Below are 20497 nucleotides of genomic sequence, written 5' to 3'. Positions count from 1 at the left end.
CGTCTTCCCGTGTCCCCATAGTCCTCCTGCTGCTGTTGGGAGGGTCCCCACGTCCTGGCAGAGGCACCTCCGGCCTCACCCGAGTGATGCGCAAAGTGTGTGCCTTCCAGCAGGACATTAACAGACGTGTTGGGCGAGACTTGGAACCCAGGAGGGAAAGATTATCATCAAAGGCGAATCGAAAACACACATCTGATGCTCGTTTTGTGACCTGATATCTACATTAATTCTCAGTCACAGAACAACTGTTTTTGGATGTGAGGCTGCAGAAATAGGGAGCTCGTGGACCACCCGTCCAGTCCTCGTGACAAGGGACCCTGCCAGGCTGGCCCCCACCCCGTCTCAGCTCGCCTCCCCCAGACGCTCACCCTCCTGCGGGGCCCGGGGACCGCACGCTCGCGGCTCTCCCTGACAAGGAGAGAGAACCTAAAAACACGTTTTGGCAGAAGTGTTCAAACAGAGCAGAGTCTAAATATTTAACTTTTGCAGATCACTGTGCACAGGAAACGGCAAGTCTGGCACAGAGTCACCTAATAAGGCAACATTTGCGCTAGTTTATGCAAAGGGCAGCCGCCGGCCTGCTGGCCGCCTTCACACACGCATTACACTCGGGGCGCCTAGTGTGATTTGGAAAGCAGAGCCCTCCTGGCGTCTGCAGCGAGAGAACACGGGGTGCGGCCTCACGGAGGTCAGGGAGGCCAGGACCCGGGGCTGGTGGTGAGAGGTCACCTGGCACAGGCACCGAGCCACCGGGCTGCCACACAGATGATTTCCCTGAGTGTGGTGCACCCAGTCTGAGGCACTCAGGAGCAAACCTGAGCTCCAAACATTCAGCTGGAACTTTCTGGAAAACATCTGTCCCCTTCATCCACCTGCACCCAAGGCTGTACCTCACTGGCTCAATGCTCCTCAGTGCTCCCACTTGAGTCCTGCTATTTGAGGCAACCTGAGTGCACAGGGCACGTGTCACCTCCTCACACCGAAGTCCTGTGGGTTCACATCTCAGTGTCCCCTCCCTGCAGCCCAAACGGTCCTGCTGAGACTCAGGCATGCGGTCACTTACCCAACCTCTGTTTCTCCCAACCCATGCCACCGTGATCCCAGTGACCGCCCCCAGCACTGCCTCCCCTGCATGGTGTGCCAGATACCCCAGCCACCCCAAACTAGGCTTCTCAGCCACAGAGAGCCTGGTGATAGCTATGTCCTTCCTAGTAGGGTGTGGAGCCACCCACTCAAAGGTCAGCCCATGCAGTGGGGACACCAGCAACACCACTGAGCCTGCCCTATCCCTCTGGCCTGTGACTAGTTCAGGGCTGGACAGGTGACCCAAGATAGTCTGTTGAAAATAATTTCTAGGACTTGGACTTAAAAAACAAAATCAACTAGATTGCTAGAAGGATGGTTGAAAAAACCCTGGAGCCACCAGAGCCCACATGTGGAGAAGTGCTGCTGATAAGGAAGCTGGTGCAGAGATGGGGGGAGGGCAGGGTCCCCAGAGCAAGGATGAGCAGCAAATAGTCCCTTGATACATCGAATAGTTTAGTTGTGCTACAGGTGCTCACTGCTGGAGCGGTGTAGACAAACTCACTCTGTGCTGCCTCCCCAGCCTGGTCACACGAATTGCAGTCCCAGCACCAGCGACATGGATGTGCCCTGGGAACCTGGCAGGAACGGGGTCCCCCACCTCCCTCAGTGAACCAGAAACTGTCTTCTGACGTGATCCCAGGTGCTGCTCATGCACACCAACGTTCAAGCAGCTTGGCTCCGAGCACCTAGAGCAATAGCAACAGGTGGACACATTTAGTGAAAGAATAAATAGTCCAAAAGCTAAGTGGCACCTGGAGCATGGAAAACATGCGTCTCCTTTAGCCAGAGCTCCCGGGGTCCTCAGGAAGTGCATCCCAAGGACATGATCGCGGACATGCAGAAAAGTGATTAAGAAATGTGTTCCTAAAGAATAGTTAATAATACCAAAATATTAGCATCAGTATAAGAATTGGCTCTTAAGAAACTGATTCACTAAACTATGTCACATCAAACAGTGGTGTGAAATAAAGCCATTAAAATAATGCCGTGGAAAAGCATCTCCCAAATATTACTGTGCAAAACAATCGTCTGGAAAACTTTATAAAGCCTCAGATTCCTGGACCCAAAAGATGCAGATTCGTCCACCAGCCCAGAGGCCTGCATCTCTCCACTCACTGAGATGGGCCATGGACCCAACTGTAAGAAGTACCACAGCAGAACAACACATGGGGACACAGAAAATGCTCCCTGTCACCTGCAAAGTACATGCATGGTGCATGAGGACCAGGATGTTGTACCCTGCGGTTATCTCTGGACTGTGAACTTACAAATTATTTTGTTTAATTTTCCTTGTATGCTAATATTTCTTATTAAAAAATTTGAAAATTTTGTACTAAGCAAGAAATGTTTCCAACTGCTAGTGTAAACATAGGCCAGATGCTCCCGGGCAGACCCCACTTGCAGGTGAAGTGAAGAGCAGCCCATGTGGGGTCTGACAACAAAATGAGGTACTGCTTCATACCCTGAAATTTCCCTACCCCCCTCCCGCCATTCAGAGACCTACCTAAGTGGGGGGCAAACATCCCCACAAGCAAGATGCTCCTGGGAATGATGGAGGGCACGAAGGGGGAAAAGAAGAGAGATTTAAAAAAACAAAAACAAAAACAAAAAAAAGCCCTGCCAAAAATAAGTATATAAGGCAGAAATAAATGCAAGGAAGCATTAGAAATGTTCCCACAAAAAATAGCAGTGTTACATTTTCCACCTATGACAGAGTGTTTAAACTACTAAAATTATGTTATCTTCAATTGTCTCCTCACCTCAAATTTTCTTTTCAAATTCCTTCTGGAGTCACATGGAGCCTTTCTCCCAGGTTTGCAAATGTCCTCCATGTCCTCATGGGAACGAGGCCCATGGCAGGTGCCACCCATCTCACCCCACAGAACATATGTCAGCCTTGCTGTGTTCCCTTCAACATGGGGCACATTTCCAGAGGGCAGAAGCCTAGCCCATGGCCTGCTGAGGACTCTGGTAGGATAGGCTATCTACTAACAAAGACCACAATTGAACACGCACAGCAACACTGTGAATTGTGGTGAGCAGGAGGCACCCTGGGACCCACTGGGACACCTGGGTCAAGATTCTTCAGGTTTTTAAGAAGACACCATGGCCAAGATCTTGCATCCTTATAGCATCCTCCAGTTCAGCATGTAACCTCTCCCGTCCTTGCTTCTGAGACCTTGCCTCTACTCACCATCAATCCCATTCCTGGCCAACTACTCACCCTGTCGCTGATTTCTGAACATTTGTATGTCTTGGCATTGCTGTAGAGGCCAGAGTAGATGCCACAAACACACCTAATGGAAGCGTGAAAAAGAAGCAAAGACAATGCAATGGAAGGACAGTCTTTTCAACAAAGATGTTAGAACAACTGGACATCCATGTGCAAAAAGTGGATCTAGACACACACCTTACACCCTTCACAAAGATTAACTCAAAATGGATCATAGATTCAAGTGTAAAGCTATAAAATTTCTGGGAGACAGCACAGAGAAAGTCTAGATGACCCTGGGTTTGGTGAAGACCCTTTGGATAAGACAGGTGTGAGCCATGAAGATAGATGACTAGTAGCTCGGACTAAATACAAACTGACAATATCTACTCCGCAAACAATACTGTCACCAGAATGAAAGGACAAGCCACAGAGAGAAAATATTTGCAAAACGTGTACCTGATGAAAGATTGTATCTAAAATATGTAAATAACACTTAAAAGTCAACAATAAGAAGACAACTTGAAAAAAAAAAAAATGGGCAAGAGCCCTGAACAGGCACTCCATCAGAGAAGATACCCAGATGTTGAATAAGCACATGAAAAAGATATTTGTCCAAAGTGATTTATTGACAAGTGCTGCATCCCACAACCCCATTTCCTATGTAGCTTCATGGTAACAAGGTTATTTCAAAACCTCAAGCAATGGTTTTAGATATAATATTTCAGCAATCATGAGAACACATCATGATTGAAAAATGCTTAAAATTCTCAAAAAAATCTTGAGCTAATAAAAGACTCTCTTCCCAACCAAGCATTTTAGAGAAATTTTCCTTTCCTTTTTTTGTTTTTTTGTTTTGTTTTAAAAACTAACTACTAAAATGAAGAAAATATCCTTCCTCTTGAGGCAGAGTCACACAAAACATGAAAACAAACTTACTTCCAAGTTTCCAGACAAGAGAGAAAACACGCTTGCTGGCCAGGACGAACCTTGGAACCCTCGTTCCCCAAGTGGAGCTCAAACAATTGTGAGCAGCAAGAAGGCTGTTAGAGAGGCTCCTTCTCTTTGCGTCCATCAAGTACTACTTGTGCATGAAGACACTGACCTCCCCTCCTTGCTGTGTGTCACCAGCCTTCTTCCCAGTGTCTCTGCACCCTGCAGGTGCGCCTCCAACGGTCTCTCTCCACACTGGCCGTGTGGAGTGTTGATGGCAAAAGCTGGCAATTCCCTTCATGCCTTTGGCCTAACTAGAAATTTCAGTTCTGAAACTGAAATTAAATCCACAATTATTCCACCAATGTACAAAGTAAAGGCCAGTTACCTATTGCAAAGATTTGTGATAAAGTTTCAGATGCTGCATTTTATCCACAAGGGGTATTACTGAGAATCGCGCAGAAATTGTGTCTTCAACAGCTCACACAACAAGGGCAGGAGTGGGAGCACAAGAGCATTTGGAAAAAAGTCCCCACTGGCAGAAGTGGCCCAATGCCTTTTGTAGTTCCATAAAATATGTGACTTTTTTTTTCTTAGTTTATATGAACTGTACTTGGCTAGTTTTCACAAAAATGGGGAAGGGGTAATCATCAATTGAAAATAGCGATTTTATACGAAATATTTGTGGTGGCAAAAGCAAAAGGTAAATTTGGGAGAAATTCTCTTTTTTTTATGCTACATATATTTTATCACATTAAAGAAAAAAAAAGAATATTTCCCCTCCCAAACTTTCCCTCCCCCAAATTATAAGTCTATATACCATTGAATTTTTTTTCATATATAAAAATAGGTCTCTGGTTCATTCTAGATTTACTATGCAGAGTAAATGTCCTAAACGTGCAATCTTTAACTCAATAAATGGATCATTTTAGTTAAAAAAAATTTAAAAAAAAGGAAGAGGAAGTAAAGAGCATTGAAAACAGGACCGTAAACTGGACAACTGAAGCAAGACCCAGCCACAGCCATGACTGATGTCGGTGTTTTGCATTGTCCTTCTAGAAGGCAGATGTCCTTGGACAGGGAGGAAGCGGCCGAGTGCTGTCTGTGCAGCCTCAGCGGAACTGGCAGAGGAGTGCCGTGTGGGGAGCGTGGAGAGGGGCTAGGCTCGAGGTCACAGTGGCTAACGGGGCAGGAGGGACATTCTCGGGGGACACAGATGATGCCTATGTCTGAGAGGTCCCCTCCAAAAGAGACTGCTCCTCCTTCTCTTACTCTTAAATTTGCCCCAAACAAAAATTGTAGTGAAAGGCCACAAAAGCCATGTGAAGATGGGCTCCCACAGGGGACCCAGGCCAGGACAGAGGGCCAGTACTCGTGGGACCCTCTGGAGGAAATTCTCAATTTTGTCTTCATCTAAAATTTGAGAGCCTGGAATCAATGTCACTGTCGCGGAAGAGGAATCTTGTACCGAGGTGCACGAGGGGCTACCAGCGTGGCTTTTGTGAGAATTGCTCTTCTTTATCCACCACAAATTCATTCCTATTGTAAAGGAACTTCTTAATAGGAAGATACTAAATATCTACGGCGGCCACAGAAAGAAGGATGGAGAAGCGTGGCTGAGACAGGGACACGTTCCAGGGGTGGACTTACCTCCATGCTGAGCCTTTTTACTGATAGGTTTTGCTTTTCATGCAAAATGTCCAAATCCAAGTCTCACTAAGATCATTCTATTCTGTATGTGTTGGATTCAACTGTGTATCCCTCAAATTCATACGTTAAAGCCCCAACTGTTCCGCAATGTGACTATATTTATAGATAGGGTTTTTAATACAATCACCTTTCAAGGAGGTTTTGATTGAGTACAGGAAGCCATGAGGGTGGGGCCCTGCGGTGACCTGGCCAGCATCCTCACAGAAGAGGAAGGGACCCCAGGAATGTCATCCACAGAGGAGAAGCCACATGAGCTCAAGAGGGAAGGTGGCTGTCTGCACCCCAGGAGGAAAGCCTCGTGGAGAGCCCACTCTGCTGCACCTGGTGTCGGACTCCCAACCTCCAGGAAGGAGAGAAATAAATCCCTGGTGTTCAAGCCGCTGGTCTGTGGGGTTTTGTCATGACAGACCTACCAGATGAACACACCGTGTAAACATTCTATGGTTGAACAAGCCCAAGGAAACTCTCTCTACGAAGGTGAGCTGCACGAAGGCTGAGCATAGGGAAGTGTATTTACTGAGGGCAGGTTGACGATCAAATGTGGAAGAGCAGGTTAAATGTGAATTTAGGGTAAGTCTATACCATGCAGAATTTATGTTTTTTTTTTTCTTTTATAACATTTCCTCTTATTCTTCCCTTATTCGGAGGTCCTGTTGATGTAACTCCTAACCAGATTCACTTGCTCTTTTTTTTTTTTAAAGATGAAGGGAGGGAATCATCCAGTGGGATTAACCTCTAGGTTCAGATTAATCTTACATAAATGGGAGATGTGAGAGCACACCGGTGCTCTGGTGAGACCTGCTGCTCCTATGAGACCCGCTGCCCTGCCATTTGGATGTGGGGCATCCACATGGAGCTCCAAAGGGGGCTGTAGCTTGCTCTCTTCACTGGACGGGGGTCAGCTTCCACAGCTGCTTGCATGCAGGACCAAAGCATGACCAATGAAGGAAAGACAGGTGAAGTGGACTTCATCAAAAATAAAAGCCCTTGTGATTCAAAGGAGCCCACTGAGAAAATGAGTCACAAAACCATATAAAATATATGCAAATCATGTATCTGATAAGAAACTTAAATCCAGAATGCATAGAGAAGTCGAACAACTCAGATAAAGTGGCAAATGACCAAATTTTCAAAATGCCCACAGGATTTGAATACACGTTTCTCCAAGGAAGATATGCAAGTGGCCAACAGGCACATGTGAAGGGTGTACCATTAGTTATTGTGGAAATGTGAGCCAAAACTATAATAGTACAAGACATCATACATAGTCACACGGCTATAACTGTTTAAAAAAAATAGAAAGTAACAAGTGTTGAAGAGGACGAGGAGAAACTGGAACCCTCGTGCGTTGCTGATGAAGGTCCAAACAGTGCACTTACTTTGGCAGTTCCCAAAAATGTTAAACATAGAGTCACCATGTGACCAAGCAATTCTACCCTTAGCAAGGTAAGAGAAGGGAAGACGATGTCCACACAACAAGTGTACACAAAAGTTCAGAGAACCATTGTTCATTTGCCACAAACTGGAAACAACCCAATGTCCATCAGCTGATGAAGGGATACATAATGTGGACCATCACACCATAGAACATTCCGGCATGAACAGGGATGCTGCAAAGACACCTGCTAGAGCACAGATGCCCCTCATAAACAGCAAGCTGAGTGAAAGAAGCCAGTCCCAAGAGACTACACTCTGCTTGGGGTACACAGAATGAATGACATCTGCAGGGACAGAGGTGGATTCGTGTCACCTGGGGCTAGCGGCTAGCAAAGGGGAACGGGGTTTGGGGTTTATTTGGAATGATGAAAATGTTCTAAATTAGATGGTGGTGATAGTTGCACAACTCATGGACCATACCAAAAGCTTCAAGTGTGTGAGCTTTACCAGACCCCACAGAGCTGCTGAAAGAAGCGCACGACATGGAGCGTGGATGTGTGTGGGTGAGTGAGAAGGTACAGGAGGGTGGCTGGAGGTCCCAGATAGGCGTCTCGCCATATGAGGTGATGGGGGAGCCTGGACAGAGGAGGAGCTTGTATTTTTAAAGGTCAGTGTCAAGAAAGCAGCATGTGGACAAGACTCAAGTAGACAGGTGTTTGAGGAGGCACAGAGACCACAGAGTCCACTGTGGTGACCCAGGTGCCGTAAGCTCCTGGCTTGAGGAGAACAGCAGCTACTGCTGGACACGGTTCAGGTGCAGGATGCACAGGCTTGCCTGCCCACCTGGACATGAGACATCAAGGAGACTGTGCGTCCAGGGCAGCTTCGTGTTGTTTGGCCTTGGCCTGATATGCAGGTGCCTTCAAAACATTTAATGTTTTGTTTTGCATAAATGAGTAATCATGAGAAATTAAAATGTCCAAAACCTTGTTGATGATAGTTAACATGTTTATAGTGAGAGTTAAATTTTAATGTTAAAAAAAAATCACCAGAGATTAAAGAGCAAACTTATCTTGATGAGAAGAGTGATGTATAGAATCGCTGAACCAGGTGCTGATCCATCTGAGCTAACGTAACCCTATGTGTTAACAACACTGGAATTAGAATTAAAAACTTAGTTAAAAAAAAAAAAACCTGAAAATCTGAAAAATCAAAAAGCTGCTTACTATATAGCTTTGGAAGCCTCACTCCAGTCATTCCAGAATTCCAATCCAGGATCAATAAACAAGATGCAAAGTTAATAAGTTTGTAAGCAGGTGATGCGAGACCGTGCTGCCCTCAGGAGCCAGAAGGGCTGATAGGTGGGACTTCATGCTGCCCTTCCCAAGGAGCGTGCATCGGACTGGGGAGACGGCCGTTTTTAGCAAAGGCATTCCCAAAAATGTTAAACACATAAATATTTATGTATATAGAACATGACTCCACCCCCACACATAGGCACACATATGCATGTGTGTGTACAGCCACGTGAATGCTACAAAATTAAAACCATGACCTCATCCATGACCAGGACCTAACGCATGTGGTGAGGTTATAATCGTATTTGCTTTCTTCCTAAAGATGATATCCCAAGCTCCGTGAGCACCTGCTCAACAGAGATCACCAGCTGTCCCTGCAACGCCGGGCAAAGCACCACAGCGGAGCGAACAGCTACAGTCCCAGTGTCCCTTCAGGCAGGGTGGCCCTGTGACTGAGTCCCCTGCAACCTGGCTGGGGCTGAGGAGGGAGCAGTCACCTCCTCCAAGGGCCCTCCTCTCCTCAAACTGACACCATGTGAATGAGGAGCAAGACTTGTAGATAGAAGGTGCCTGGTCTCTGCAGGACCACCAGGTCAGCCCGTGCTCCCCAGGGCTCCTCACCTGAACACACAGCAGACTTCTGACATCCAGGTGCATTGCTTCCAGCACGCCTACCTTCCCACCTGATAAATCCAGGTGTGTAATTCAGAAACACACCCCTGGGGGTCAGCAGACCCAGTAAATGGAAGCATTAAGCCAGTCACCAGGATTCGTGGTGTAGGTGAATTTTTGCACTTTTTGTGTGCCTAAAAAGGGAAAAAAATGTCTCCTAGGCCTCAAGTGAGGACTGCCTGAAAATCATTCCTCCCGTCAGAGGTGCAACAAGACTGCCGTCAGGGGGCAAGGTAGTCAGTACAAAATGACACGTGTTTTACTCTTCCAGTTACTTAAGAACTTCCAGAAAATACAATCAAATCTTATTTGTTAGTACACAGAGCCTGCATATTACTTACATGTTCTGTGTTTTGATGCAGATATTTTATTTAATATGTAATATTAATATGATATCTTTTTTTAGATGACTTCTTGGTCTGCTTTTTCATTCAAAATATGGTTGCCAGATGCATTCTGGCTTTAATCACTAGTGGGATTTTCAAAAAATATGGTGAGACACATCCATGCTGGTATTTATCTGAGACACAAATGTAGGATGCAGGCATATTAAAGGAAAAGATAATAAAGATGAGCAAAGGTAAGAAAGTAGGTTGCATCAGTTAAAAACATAAAGATTTTTTTTTTTTTAGAGAAAAATAATGACTCAGCATGTGTTTGGTTGTACATGGACACTTGCACATGTACATATCACTCCCGGGGAGTGATTCAAATTCCTTAGCAAGTGGATTAACATTTCTTAAACTGGCCACAAAGTCACTCAGGTCATTGTAATTATAGTCATGCATCATGCTTGGATAAAAGTCATGCATCAATCAGCAGTTTATAAGGGTATCTCACCAATTTTATGAACTTTGTCCCATTTGGAAGGAAGACGTGCTGGTAGCTGGCAAAACCCTATAGGACTCACCCAACACAAATAATCGCCCACAGTGAGGGAGGGAGAAGCCGCCGACAAGATAAGAGGCACTCGGATGAGGGCAGCTGTGGACAGACTGCCCCCTCGGCATTCCCTGTGGGCGGGCGAAGGCAGGAATTCTAATCTCGTTCAATGGAGTCATTTCCAAGAAGACCCTCCATTGTTCAGAGCCCAGTCGATTCTGATTTAGTCTTTAATCTAAGTGACGGGGAGACCATAGAAACAGGATCACAGCGATGTGTGTTCTGTTAGGTGTCTACTCCTGAGCATGAAAGGCAAGGAGAGACGTCTCCTTCAAGTTCATGCTTCAAACACATCAGTATCCAAGACAACCCATGCACTTCACTGCAACCGGCAAACCTTTTCTCGGGGTATCTGTTACGTGGCCTTAGGATTTCTAGCACCTGAATTCACAATGTGGTTCTCTAGAAACTTGAACACACACACACACACAGGAGCCTCAAGGAGCTTCCTCCTGCTATCTGTCAAGTCTGAGACTCACCTGAGGGGTGAACCCCTGGGGACTGGCTGACACGGCTGGCCCTAGCTGGCCGGCGGGGCTTTCACACCCACGGTCTGACTCCCACCTGGTCGGTCTCAGCGCTGTACTTGAGATTCTGATGTGCAGAGAGAGATGAGCTCAGGAGGGTCACGCCGAGGGAACCCCAAACCAGCCCCAGCGACCTCCCATCCTCAGTCATCACAGAGGCCATGGGAGGTTCTCGGGAGCAGCAGAGACGCTGATGGAGGAAAGGCCACCGCTAACTCACGGTCACCCATGAAGGGACTGTCACACCCACAGCTGCTCTGTTTGCGGTGTTCCCACACACAACGTGTGTACACGGCACGGGCCCCGCGGCTCCTCCACGGCACGTGGTGCACCAGCCTCTCCAGGAATCCCCTCCCCATCTGGTGTGTCCCTTTGCAATAGCCACATAAATGGTGAGAAGGTGCAGCTCGGCTTTCAGTCTCCAGAGTGGAGACGCAGACACCTCACACCCGGGGCCCGTCCAGGGGCCTGACTCCTGCTTCTTCCCGGTGCTCCCTCCCATCACGCCACTTCTGCGGCCAGCCCCTCCCCAGAGCCCAGGCCTGCACCTGGTCAGGAGCACAGCAGAGGCAGCACAGCCAGGCACCCTGGTCTGCTCTGAAGAACAGAGACAGCTTCCAGAGAATCAGACAAAGCCATTCCTTGGCGAGCCCACTGGCTTTGGAAACCCGACACCCCTGTCCTATCAGCAATGCTGCGGTAGGAAATCTGGGACCCCAGATCCTGGCTAAATTCAAGCCTCTGCCACTTAGAGATTTTGAAAATGTGCTTCCCCAGGAGACAAGAATTAGACTCTATTACCTATTAAAACACGTAGCACTTCACCGGATGCATGATAAGCTTTCTGTAAATTACAGCAATGGTTCTATTTAATACCAGACCTCATCAGCTCAACGGTGAAGTAGATGCGCTTCTTTACGTGGTGAGAACAGAAGCATGGGTGAACACTGGGCCAGTGTGTGTTCTCAACCAGCTCGGGGGTCATGTGCTTGCACTTGTGACTATTTCCTGTACTCACACAAATGTCGCCTCCCGACTCTTTAACCACAGTTTGGATACTGAAAGCTAAGAATTGCACATGATTGAAATGAAAACTCCTCTTCACCATTAGAAAAGTCGAATCAATTCAGTTATGCACACTTTTGGGTAGATGAATTTTTTTAAAAAAGATTGTATTTATTTATTCATGAGAGACACAGAGATAGAGGCAGAGACACAGGCAGAGGGAGAAGCAGGCTCCATCCAGGGAGCCTGATGCGGGACTCGATCCCAGGACTGTGCACGGGATCATGCCCTGAGCCAAAGGCAGGCACTTAACCACTGAGCCACCCAGGCATCCCAATATTTTTTAAATACTATACTTCTACAGTCCACATTTAAAAGAAGGTACTGGATGTATTTTCATACTTTAAATCTCTGCAAATAACTAAGATTTTATCACTTAAGTATCTAGTGGGTATTCTCGATGTCTTTGCAATCCTACATTTGAAAAACAGAATAAAAAGGAAACTGGGGTAACAAATACTTTAAAACTTAGGAACGAAGAAAGAAAACATAATGGGTATGACTTTTCCCGAGGGAGTGCAATTTACCATGATTTAAAGCAGAATCAAAAGATAATTATCTTCTGGCACTAATTTTAATATGTGCAATAAAACAGAAATTATCGGCTCTGAAGAAAGCAGAAGAATGTTTCCACCAAGGGGGTCCCATAAAACTGCGGAACATCCTGGGCATCACGGACATCCCCAGGATATAAAACAGAGCTGTTTTTAAGAGCTCAGGGAGGAAGAAACATTTTTCTCCTGAGCAGGAGGAGGACACGGCCCCACGTCTCCGCCAGCGCACATGCACAACTGGAAAAGACCAGGCTGCTCTCCCTGGGATCCTCGAAGGGCCATCTCCTCCACCTGGCATTCGGCTGTCAGAAGAGCCACAGGCAGAGAGAGGAGACACACTGAGTTGCCAACTTCAGATGTAAAGCAGCCACAGGACGCCAACCCTCCCTCCGAGCTGCTGGGAGAACCTGCCAGCACCCCAACGGCCACCACCTACGGCCATGGCCACTCAGATCAACCCCCAGGGTTAGCGCCCTGGGTCAGCACCCCACCCTGCAGTCAGCAGGGGCGTCCCACAGGGGGCAAGCGGGGTGCTGTGACCCAGGCCAGGGAAAGCCGTGTGTGGCGGAGTGGGGAGCTCAGCCGTCCAGGATCCGCATGATGCTCGGGGCTCCAGGAGCTGGGCTGCTCCCATGCTCAAGGCCGTGGAGTCTCCCACAGACAGAGAAGTCACACGGCGCTCCTCAATCCACCAGCAGCCCCAGGTCGTTAAAGGCGGTGGCCGGAGAGGTCAGCGTGTGAGCCACAGCACAGAGGAAACACTGCTTCCCTTCCCCCAGAGCAGGGCAGTGGGCACAGCCCTGATTCTGGACCCACACCCTCCAACAGACACCCCCTCAGGGCGTGACCCACCTGAGTCCTACGTGGCTCGCAGGTACCGTGTCTCACACCGGGGACAAGTCATGTCCACACGGGGGACAGGCTTCACTGGAACAGGGGCCCTGGCAAACAGCTGCAGGGTTCCCTCGGTCGTCCCCGACTGCCCCCCGCGCCCCTGCGCCCACCCTTGACATCTGGGGCTCCCCGGATGAGCCCATTGAACTTTGGAGGGCAGCCTGCTTCACTAGGTGTCACTGATTTAAACGTTCATCTACAAAATGCCGTCTCAGGAATATCTAGCGCGTGGCCAGGCAGCTGGCCTCCACGTCGGTCAGATGAGGTCCTCCTGCATTCTCACAGAAGCTGCTGGGCCCGGGGGATTGGGAGGTTTGGGGCTGGGCTCTGTGGTCAGGCCCTGGTCACAGGGGCAGGCCCGGGGGTCGCATGGAGGCAGCTGGTGGGGCCTCCATCGGCAGGAATTCTGTCCTGAGACGCTGGCATGATGGGCCCCCAGGGACCTCACCTCCTTGTGCGCCACAGAGGGGATCCGGGCAGTCGTGGCAGGGGAGTGCGAGCTTTCAGGCCCATGCATCCTCCTGGCAGCCCCCAGCTCAGGAACGCTGGACGGGACGACCCTGGTGGGTACAGAGCCCGGGCTGTTTCTGATGCATTTAACGGTTCCCGGCGCATGATTCTTTTCTCTTCACCTGGGAGAACCATTAGCCCCTTGGTCTCGCGTCCCCCTGGCCACGATTACAAGTCCCCTGGAGGCGGGACCGTCACCAAGGCAGGAGATGCCAGAGGTCTGAAGGCAGAGGCTTTGCAGGCAGTGCAGAGGGCAGGAGCTGGGCAGGAGGGCTGGCGCCGGGCCGAGCCTGCGTCATCGCGGTGCACACAGCTCCCTGCACCAAGCCCCCCTCTGCTCTCCTAGGGCCTCGGCATTTGCTTGGCTCCCACTGACCATGCAGAAAACATGTCCAGGGGAGACGCTGCCCAAGTCCAGCCAAGAGGCTGACTCAAGGCAGAGGTCCCAGTGGGCTGACACCAGAACCCAGCTGTGGGCCCTGATGACAGGACGCAGAAGAGAAGCAGGCATTATGGTCTCCCAGCTGACAGGACACCGTCGGGGTGACCGGCTGCACCCCAGCTCACAGCTACGGTGCAGGTGCAGACAGCTCGGCAGCCTGAGCACACAGAGCTCACCGGCCAGCAGAACCAGATTGCTCCAGGACAGCCTGTGCTCCGGGGTCCTCCGGGGTCCTGGCTCCTACTCTGATCCTCAGGGACAGGAGGGGGCGTCCTCTCTCCCCGAGGCTCAGTGAGTGCAACCTGCACCCCGGACTGGGGCCCCCAGACTCCCCCAGACCCTGCCCTCCTCCCAGAGGCTGACGGCTAGGGCCCAGCAGGATGCTGTCTGCCCTCTGCCATGTAGCTGCACATTCAGGGGGTCCTCCCCTCATCTCAGCTCCCAGACACTTTGCGTGACCATACTCTGGCATCTCTGGGCCCCTAACACTCCAGAAACAGATGCCACTTCACTGCCTGTAGATGCCCTTGGCCCCCTGCGTGTCTTGCCAGCCTCACGTCCCCCTCACCCCTTTCTGCTTCACTGGGAAACTCTTGGTGCAGACCCGGGCATCATCAGGCCCGCAGCGATGCCTGGGTGGCTCCTGCTGGAAGAGGGACTCTCCAGAGCGATGTCAGGATCTACAGCACCCAGGGCAGAGGATACAACCCTCTTGGTTTTCAGTTAAAAACCACCTGCCACCCCTAAGCAGCCCCTCCTGGGGAGAGCATCCCCAGGTGACAGGCCTTCCTCGAGTCCAGGCCAGGACCCCAGCCCCACTGGCCTGTCCTGAGGGCCAAGCAGGATGGGCAGGAAGGCACATGAGGGGCTCCACACACGGCAAGTCAGGACATGCCGCTTCCCCGCTGCTGTCATTGCTGCTCACAGGACGGAAGGACCTGCCCGTGGCCTTCAGAGGATGTTTGCTGACTCTCCCCAAACCTCCAGTACGTCACATTCATTCCATCCGGGAGTCAGAAGGGCATCGCTCAGATGTCACGGAGCCAAATATGACATCAGGAGGAAGGTGGTCATGGTCGTTCACTCCTAGCTCAATCATAGCCACTGTCGGAGCTGATAGAGAGGAGCCTTTGATGGCACGCCACTTCTTCTTGGCATGAAAATCTTAATTATGTTGGTAAAAATATTTTCAGAAAAAGAGCTGAAGTAAATATCTAAAATTAACCCCGATATTAAAGCGAGAAAGACAGTCTATGCAGGCTGAAAGAGGATGGTGACAGTCACCCGTGTCCCCCAGACCATGTCTGTACTGAAAGGGGTCCCGTGTGTGCATGTGCGGCTCCCACAGCCAGGCTGCGGGCTGCTGAGGACAACCGGGCCTCGTTACCCAGGCTGTTCCACTTTCTGCAGTCCGGGTGTCGGAGGCTAACAGGCAGGTCCGTGAATCTGCTCAGATGCAAAGGAAGTTTCGAATTATTGTTAAGAATTACAAGGATCCCAGACCCGCAACTCAACAAGATAGAAGAGCCATCATGAGTCAATCATGTGGTAAGATCAGGAGGTCTGGGAGGCAGAGGTGGCCCTGGGCGGGCAGCCCCGCGTGTCCCTAGAGGTGTGAGGATGGAGGGGACCAGAAGCACAGTGTCCAAGGCAAGTCAGAATCCTGAGGTGCAGCCATGGCCAGGATGGACCCCCTTGTCTCCCAGTCCATGCATCAGTACAGACCTGGGCTCACCTCAGCCTCATGGGGCTGTCATCCTCTCGTCACAGCTTGCAGATTACCAGAATGTTCCAAGTGAAGACATCAATGTCCACGTAACGTGGCTTCCTCTTAATGAACAGCATATTTAAGAACATACCTATCCATCTGTGCTGCCCTGAAGTCTGTTTCCTCGATTGTTGCGTGAAATGGGTTGAATGAGGTAGCCTCTGCGGCTTCCTCAGTTGTGAGATTCCATAATTCCACTAACGCCTCCCCACTGTGCAAGGAGATCCCAAAGCTCAGCTGCCCCATGAAACATGCTCCAAAAGCTGAAGAAATCAGAGCAATGACACAAGTCTCTCCATTTCCCTGAGATTCAGAATTCTGTTTTTCCTTTGCTTTGATTTGTAAAAGGAGGGACTGGGCTTTGGGCACCGACAGGGCCAGCTCAAAGCCGCATGATTTGCAGCATCCAAATCGCCCCAGTTACTCTCTTCCTGGAATTTCGATTCTGTCCTCATCCATGCCCCATATTGCAAACAACAGCATTCCCTAGTGTGAGAGCGTTCCTTGTTCAGAAGCCTTCTCTTTCTCCTTTTACATTCCACAAATGCATTTTACATAATTCAAAAACCATGTGTCACAAAACCTCCTCTCTGGTAAAATTTCAAGATCAACTTTTATATCTCGTTCAATAGAAATAAAACAACATAATAAATGATTTGGGAAAGTAGTTGACACTCTCAATTTTATATTGAGAGGGAAGATTAACTAATACATTCTTAATTAAAACAGAATTTTAGTTTTATTCATTAATGTATAAGGATTCACCTAACAGGAGCGATGCTCTTCTTGCTAATGAGGTAACTCTGGGAAATAGGGTGACAAGATTGAACAAAACTAACTCCCCATTTCTAAAGTTCATAAGAGAAGTGTGCACATTAATATCTTTATGCAAAGATTTTTTTATGCAAATATCTTTATGCAAATTTCAATTAATAAAAGTACAGCAGTCAAGCTGTACTTAATTCTCTTTTCTAGTTATTTATCTGTTTGCTTTATTGTTGTTGTTTGCTTCATTTATCTTGTTTCAGGGAAAAAAGTAATGTTACCTCAGAGAGCCAATGAAACGTAGGATGGCACAACTCTTTACTAATTTAATAAGTACTTACTGAGTCCCTACAATGTGTGAATTATCATAGACAGCAGTGCTATATTTTCCTTTGCAGGAATGGTTCCTGCAATGAACTCCTCACTGAATCCCCCCACACAACCTGACTGCAGGCACACGGCACACACATTACGCATGGCAGTCATTGTCTATGTATCTAGTAGCATCAGTAATCTTATATTATTTTAGCACAAACTCACAAGGCAAAACTAGAGGGACTTTTAATTGATAAAGAAATGTCAGAGCAAGAGAAAAATGCATTCCCAGTCTGGCCTCTTGCATTAAAGAACATGAAAAAGTAAAAAAAGACAGCAATTTTTAAAAAAAAAATACAGAATAGTAAATCACAAATTATTTGTGCTTTGTTAAACAAATATGCCTATTTCTACAAAAGAAGATCATTAGTAAAAGGATCTTTTAAAAATAAAAATTAGGGGCACCTGAGTGGCTCAGTGAGTTAAGCATCTTGACTCTTACTTTTGGCTCAGGTCATGCTCTCCAGGGTCCTGGGATGGAGCCCTGCATGTGGCTCCATGCTGGACGTGGAGTCTGCTTGAGATTCTCACTCCCTCTTTCTCTGTCCTGCCCTACTCACTCTTAAAATTTAAAAATTTAAACATTAAATTAAAATAATTAAAATCAAATACAAATTAAGCTCATTTTATATTTGAAATTTCAATGACAACAGTAGTTGTTATGCAAACCTTATGGTTGTTTGATGTTCCATTGTTACACATAATCAATTAAATATTATTCTAATACTGTAAAATACCAATTTGATCTTTCTTCAGATCCTCAAGAGAGAATTCAGTAATTTCCTGTTCCATGTCCATAAATCAACTGAATGTCGTTTTTGTGTTCTGCTCATTTAGGCTGATTTAAATCAAATCCTAGTATAGGGTGCGTTAGGTAAACTGGTGTTTCCTGAAAAGCATTTTCAGTCCCACTGAATGGTGGAAGCCATCCCTGTTGCTGTAGGTTACGTAGACTATCAGGTCACAGAAGGCCTGAAAATCTGGTAACAGTCCATAATGAGAGAAACACAGAAATGCACTTATTCTATGAGCTTACACGCAACTCCATCAAGACCTGAATTCATTTCCTCTGACAAGTCAAACTGCTTTATAGAAACATACACCTTTCCAAGGATATTGTTCAGAATAATTATACATGTTCCCCAAGTGAAGCTTAGGTCTGGCCCCATTGCTTCCCCCATGAGAAGCTTTCAAGGCCCACTGAAAACACCACGCTGAGTTCATTTCCCACATACTAATCATATGCTACACAGGCAGAGCTAATGAGGTAACTCTGAGAAATAGGGTGACAAGATTGAACAAAACTAACTCCCCATTTCTAAAGTTCATAAGAGAAGTGTGCACATTAATATCTTTATGCAAAAGGAAAACCTTTTTCCAGCCATTTCTGAGAAAAAAAATTTCAAATTCTATAAATATGTTTTAGATTTCCCTGCCATAAGTACACATGTATCCGATAGTCAGACCTCTAGATTTTTCACTTTCTCATCTCAGCCCGCTGAGAGCTGCAGCCAGGAAGGATGAGGGTCACGTCCTGGGCTGTAACAGTGTGAGCTGAGCATGAAGATATGAGGCTGGAGGCTGTGATGGGGATATCCCGGGCAGAAACCACACAAGAAGGACCCATTAGATCTGCTCCATCCCAACCCTCTGACTGTGCCTTCATGACTCCCTCCTCATGTTGGGTTGTGTATCTATGACCATTCCTACAACAGAGAGTCTGTCCTGGGGCTTCTAGGGGGCTGCAAAATAGCAGGACTCTGGGATTTCCTTCAGAAGTCCTTGATGGGGTATACATCAGGGCGCAGGTATGGGAAAGAACCAAACTATTCTTAGTATCCTGAACCTTTTGTCTTTTGGGTATTTTTGTTTGTTTGTTTGTTTGTTTGTTTGTTTTAGACATGGGCATTCAAACACATTTGAGAGGAATACATGTAACCACAGGTAGCAGAGCTGTGATTCTAAGACTGCTTTGTGAACCTTTATGATGTTTTCACCAGACGCCAATCACAGAACATTCTCAGTATTACTGAGTCTGTGGTCCCTCAGCAGCTGAATACTTTAAACCTGGAAGGACACGTTCTTTCAGTAAGTATTCATTTGAAAAAATCATTTGAAAAGGCCAGAGGAAGCAAACATGCAATCAGCTAAGCACAAAGATCACAGAACGAGTCCCCTTTCACGAAACCAGCAAAAGTCGTGAACCCTATAGGAGGCAACCCTTCACCTCTCCAAATGTCAAAACAGTCAGCTTTAACATGTAAAAGGCTGTCAAACAGTCTTTTGTAGCAAAGGCAATTCACATAGTTTTGAGGATTTTGAACTAAATCAGCCAAGTGTTTGGACATCTCTGAAATTAGGTCAAAAACAAATACTTGTTATCAAGTACTTCTATTCTTATACCTGAAGCTAAAGTTTGCTTGACATTTTCAGAGAACCCTTTTAAAGAACTTAGAAAATTTAATAAAAACAGCAAAATCCCAACTACATTTTGGTAGTCAAGTCGCAAGAATTATTTGCATGATGCATCGAAAACTGAGGAAAAAGATGGACTACACATGCTTAACTTCCAGAAAACAAAACCACTTCCTACATCTACCAAAGCTCTCTTCACAAAGTAGTAACATTGAGCCCCTTTTTACCTGAATTCTTATTGGTTTTGTTCTGCCGACTTTTAACTTGTTCGGTCCAAAGCGTGGGGTAACGTGATGCAATATCTAATAAGCCAAAACAAAATCAGAATTATTTTTGATGCATCATGAAAGCACAGTCTCTCAACTCAAGATCTCAGTAGGCAGCCTGAAAGCCAAAAAGTCAGTGTGCTAAATAAATACATACTGCGCGTTTTTAAAGAAATCATTACAGTGATCAAGTATGTGAGATAAAAGGAAAGAATAATTATATTTTTTAAAGTTTAGCATATGCTTTTTTTCTTTCTTTCTTCAGTGTAGATAAAAGTTATATGGGTCCAGACACTCTCCACTTAAAGCAAGACAGACGCACACCCCCGTGCGGGAAGGATGAGTATTCATGTTAACACATGAGGTTTTGTTCAGGACAGATTCAGTACAAACTACAAGATGTAAGATATAATTTTACATCAGACATTTCAGGAACACCTTCTTTTCGGCAATACCACTAAAGAAGCCACTGAGCACCAGCCCTGTCAGTCCCACAGCAGCCCAAGAGCACGGGAAAGGCTGCCTGGGCCTGAGCCGCCCTCCGCCACGACGGCCTGTGACCTCAGGCCAGTTATGTCAGCGGAGTGTCTGTGAAGGGGCATCTGAGGACCAGTGAGCTAACGACACTGGTAGCACCTAGCACGGTGCAGATGTGAGCTATTCCTACTACTGTTGTCTGCAACGCG

General features: G+C 47.4%; 1 protein-coding gene across 1 annotated transcript in view; it reads right to left on the bottom strand.

The window, feature by feature from the left end:
- Positions 1-20497, bottom strand: part of SMOC2 (SPARC related modular calcium binding 2) — a 158482-nt gene that overhangs the window by 63756 nt on the left and 74229 nt on the right. The window contains exon 7 of the mRNA NM_001177803.1: positions 19773-19847. Within this exon, the coding sequence (NP_001171274.1) occupies positions 19773-19847 (75 nt within the window). The remainder of the gene's footprint in view (positions 1-19772; positions 19848-20497) is intronic.

The sequence above is a fragment of the Canis lupus genome, chromosome 1 (assembly GCF_011100685.1).
Source record: "Canis lupus familiaris isolate Mischka breed German Shepherd chromosome 1, alternate assembly UU_Cfam_GSD_1.0, whole genome shotgun sequence".
Lineage (NCBI taxonomy): Eukaryota > Metazoa > Chordata > Mammalia > Carnivora > Canidae > Canis > Canis lupus.
The sequence above is the reverse complement of the archived record's forward strand: the minus strand, read 5'-3'. Positions and strand labels throughout refer to the sequence as shown.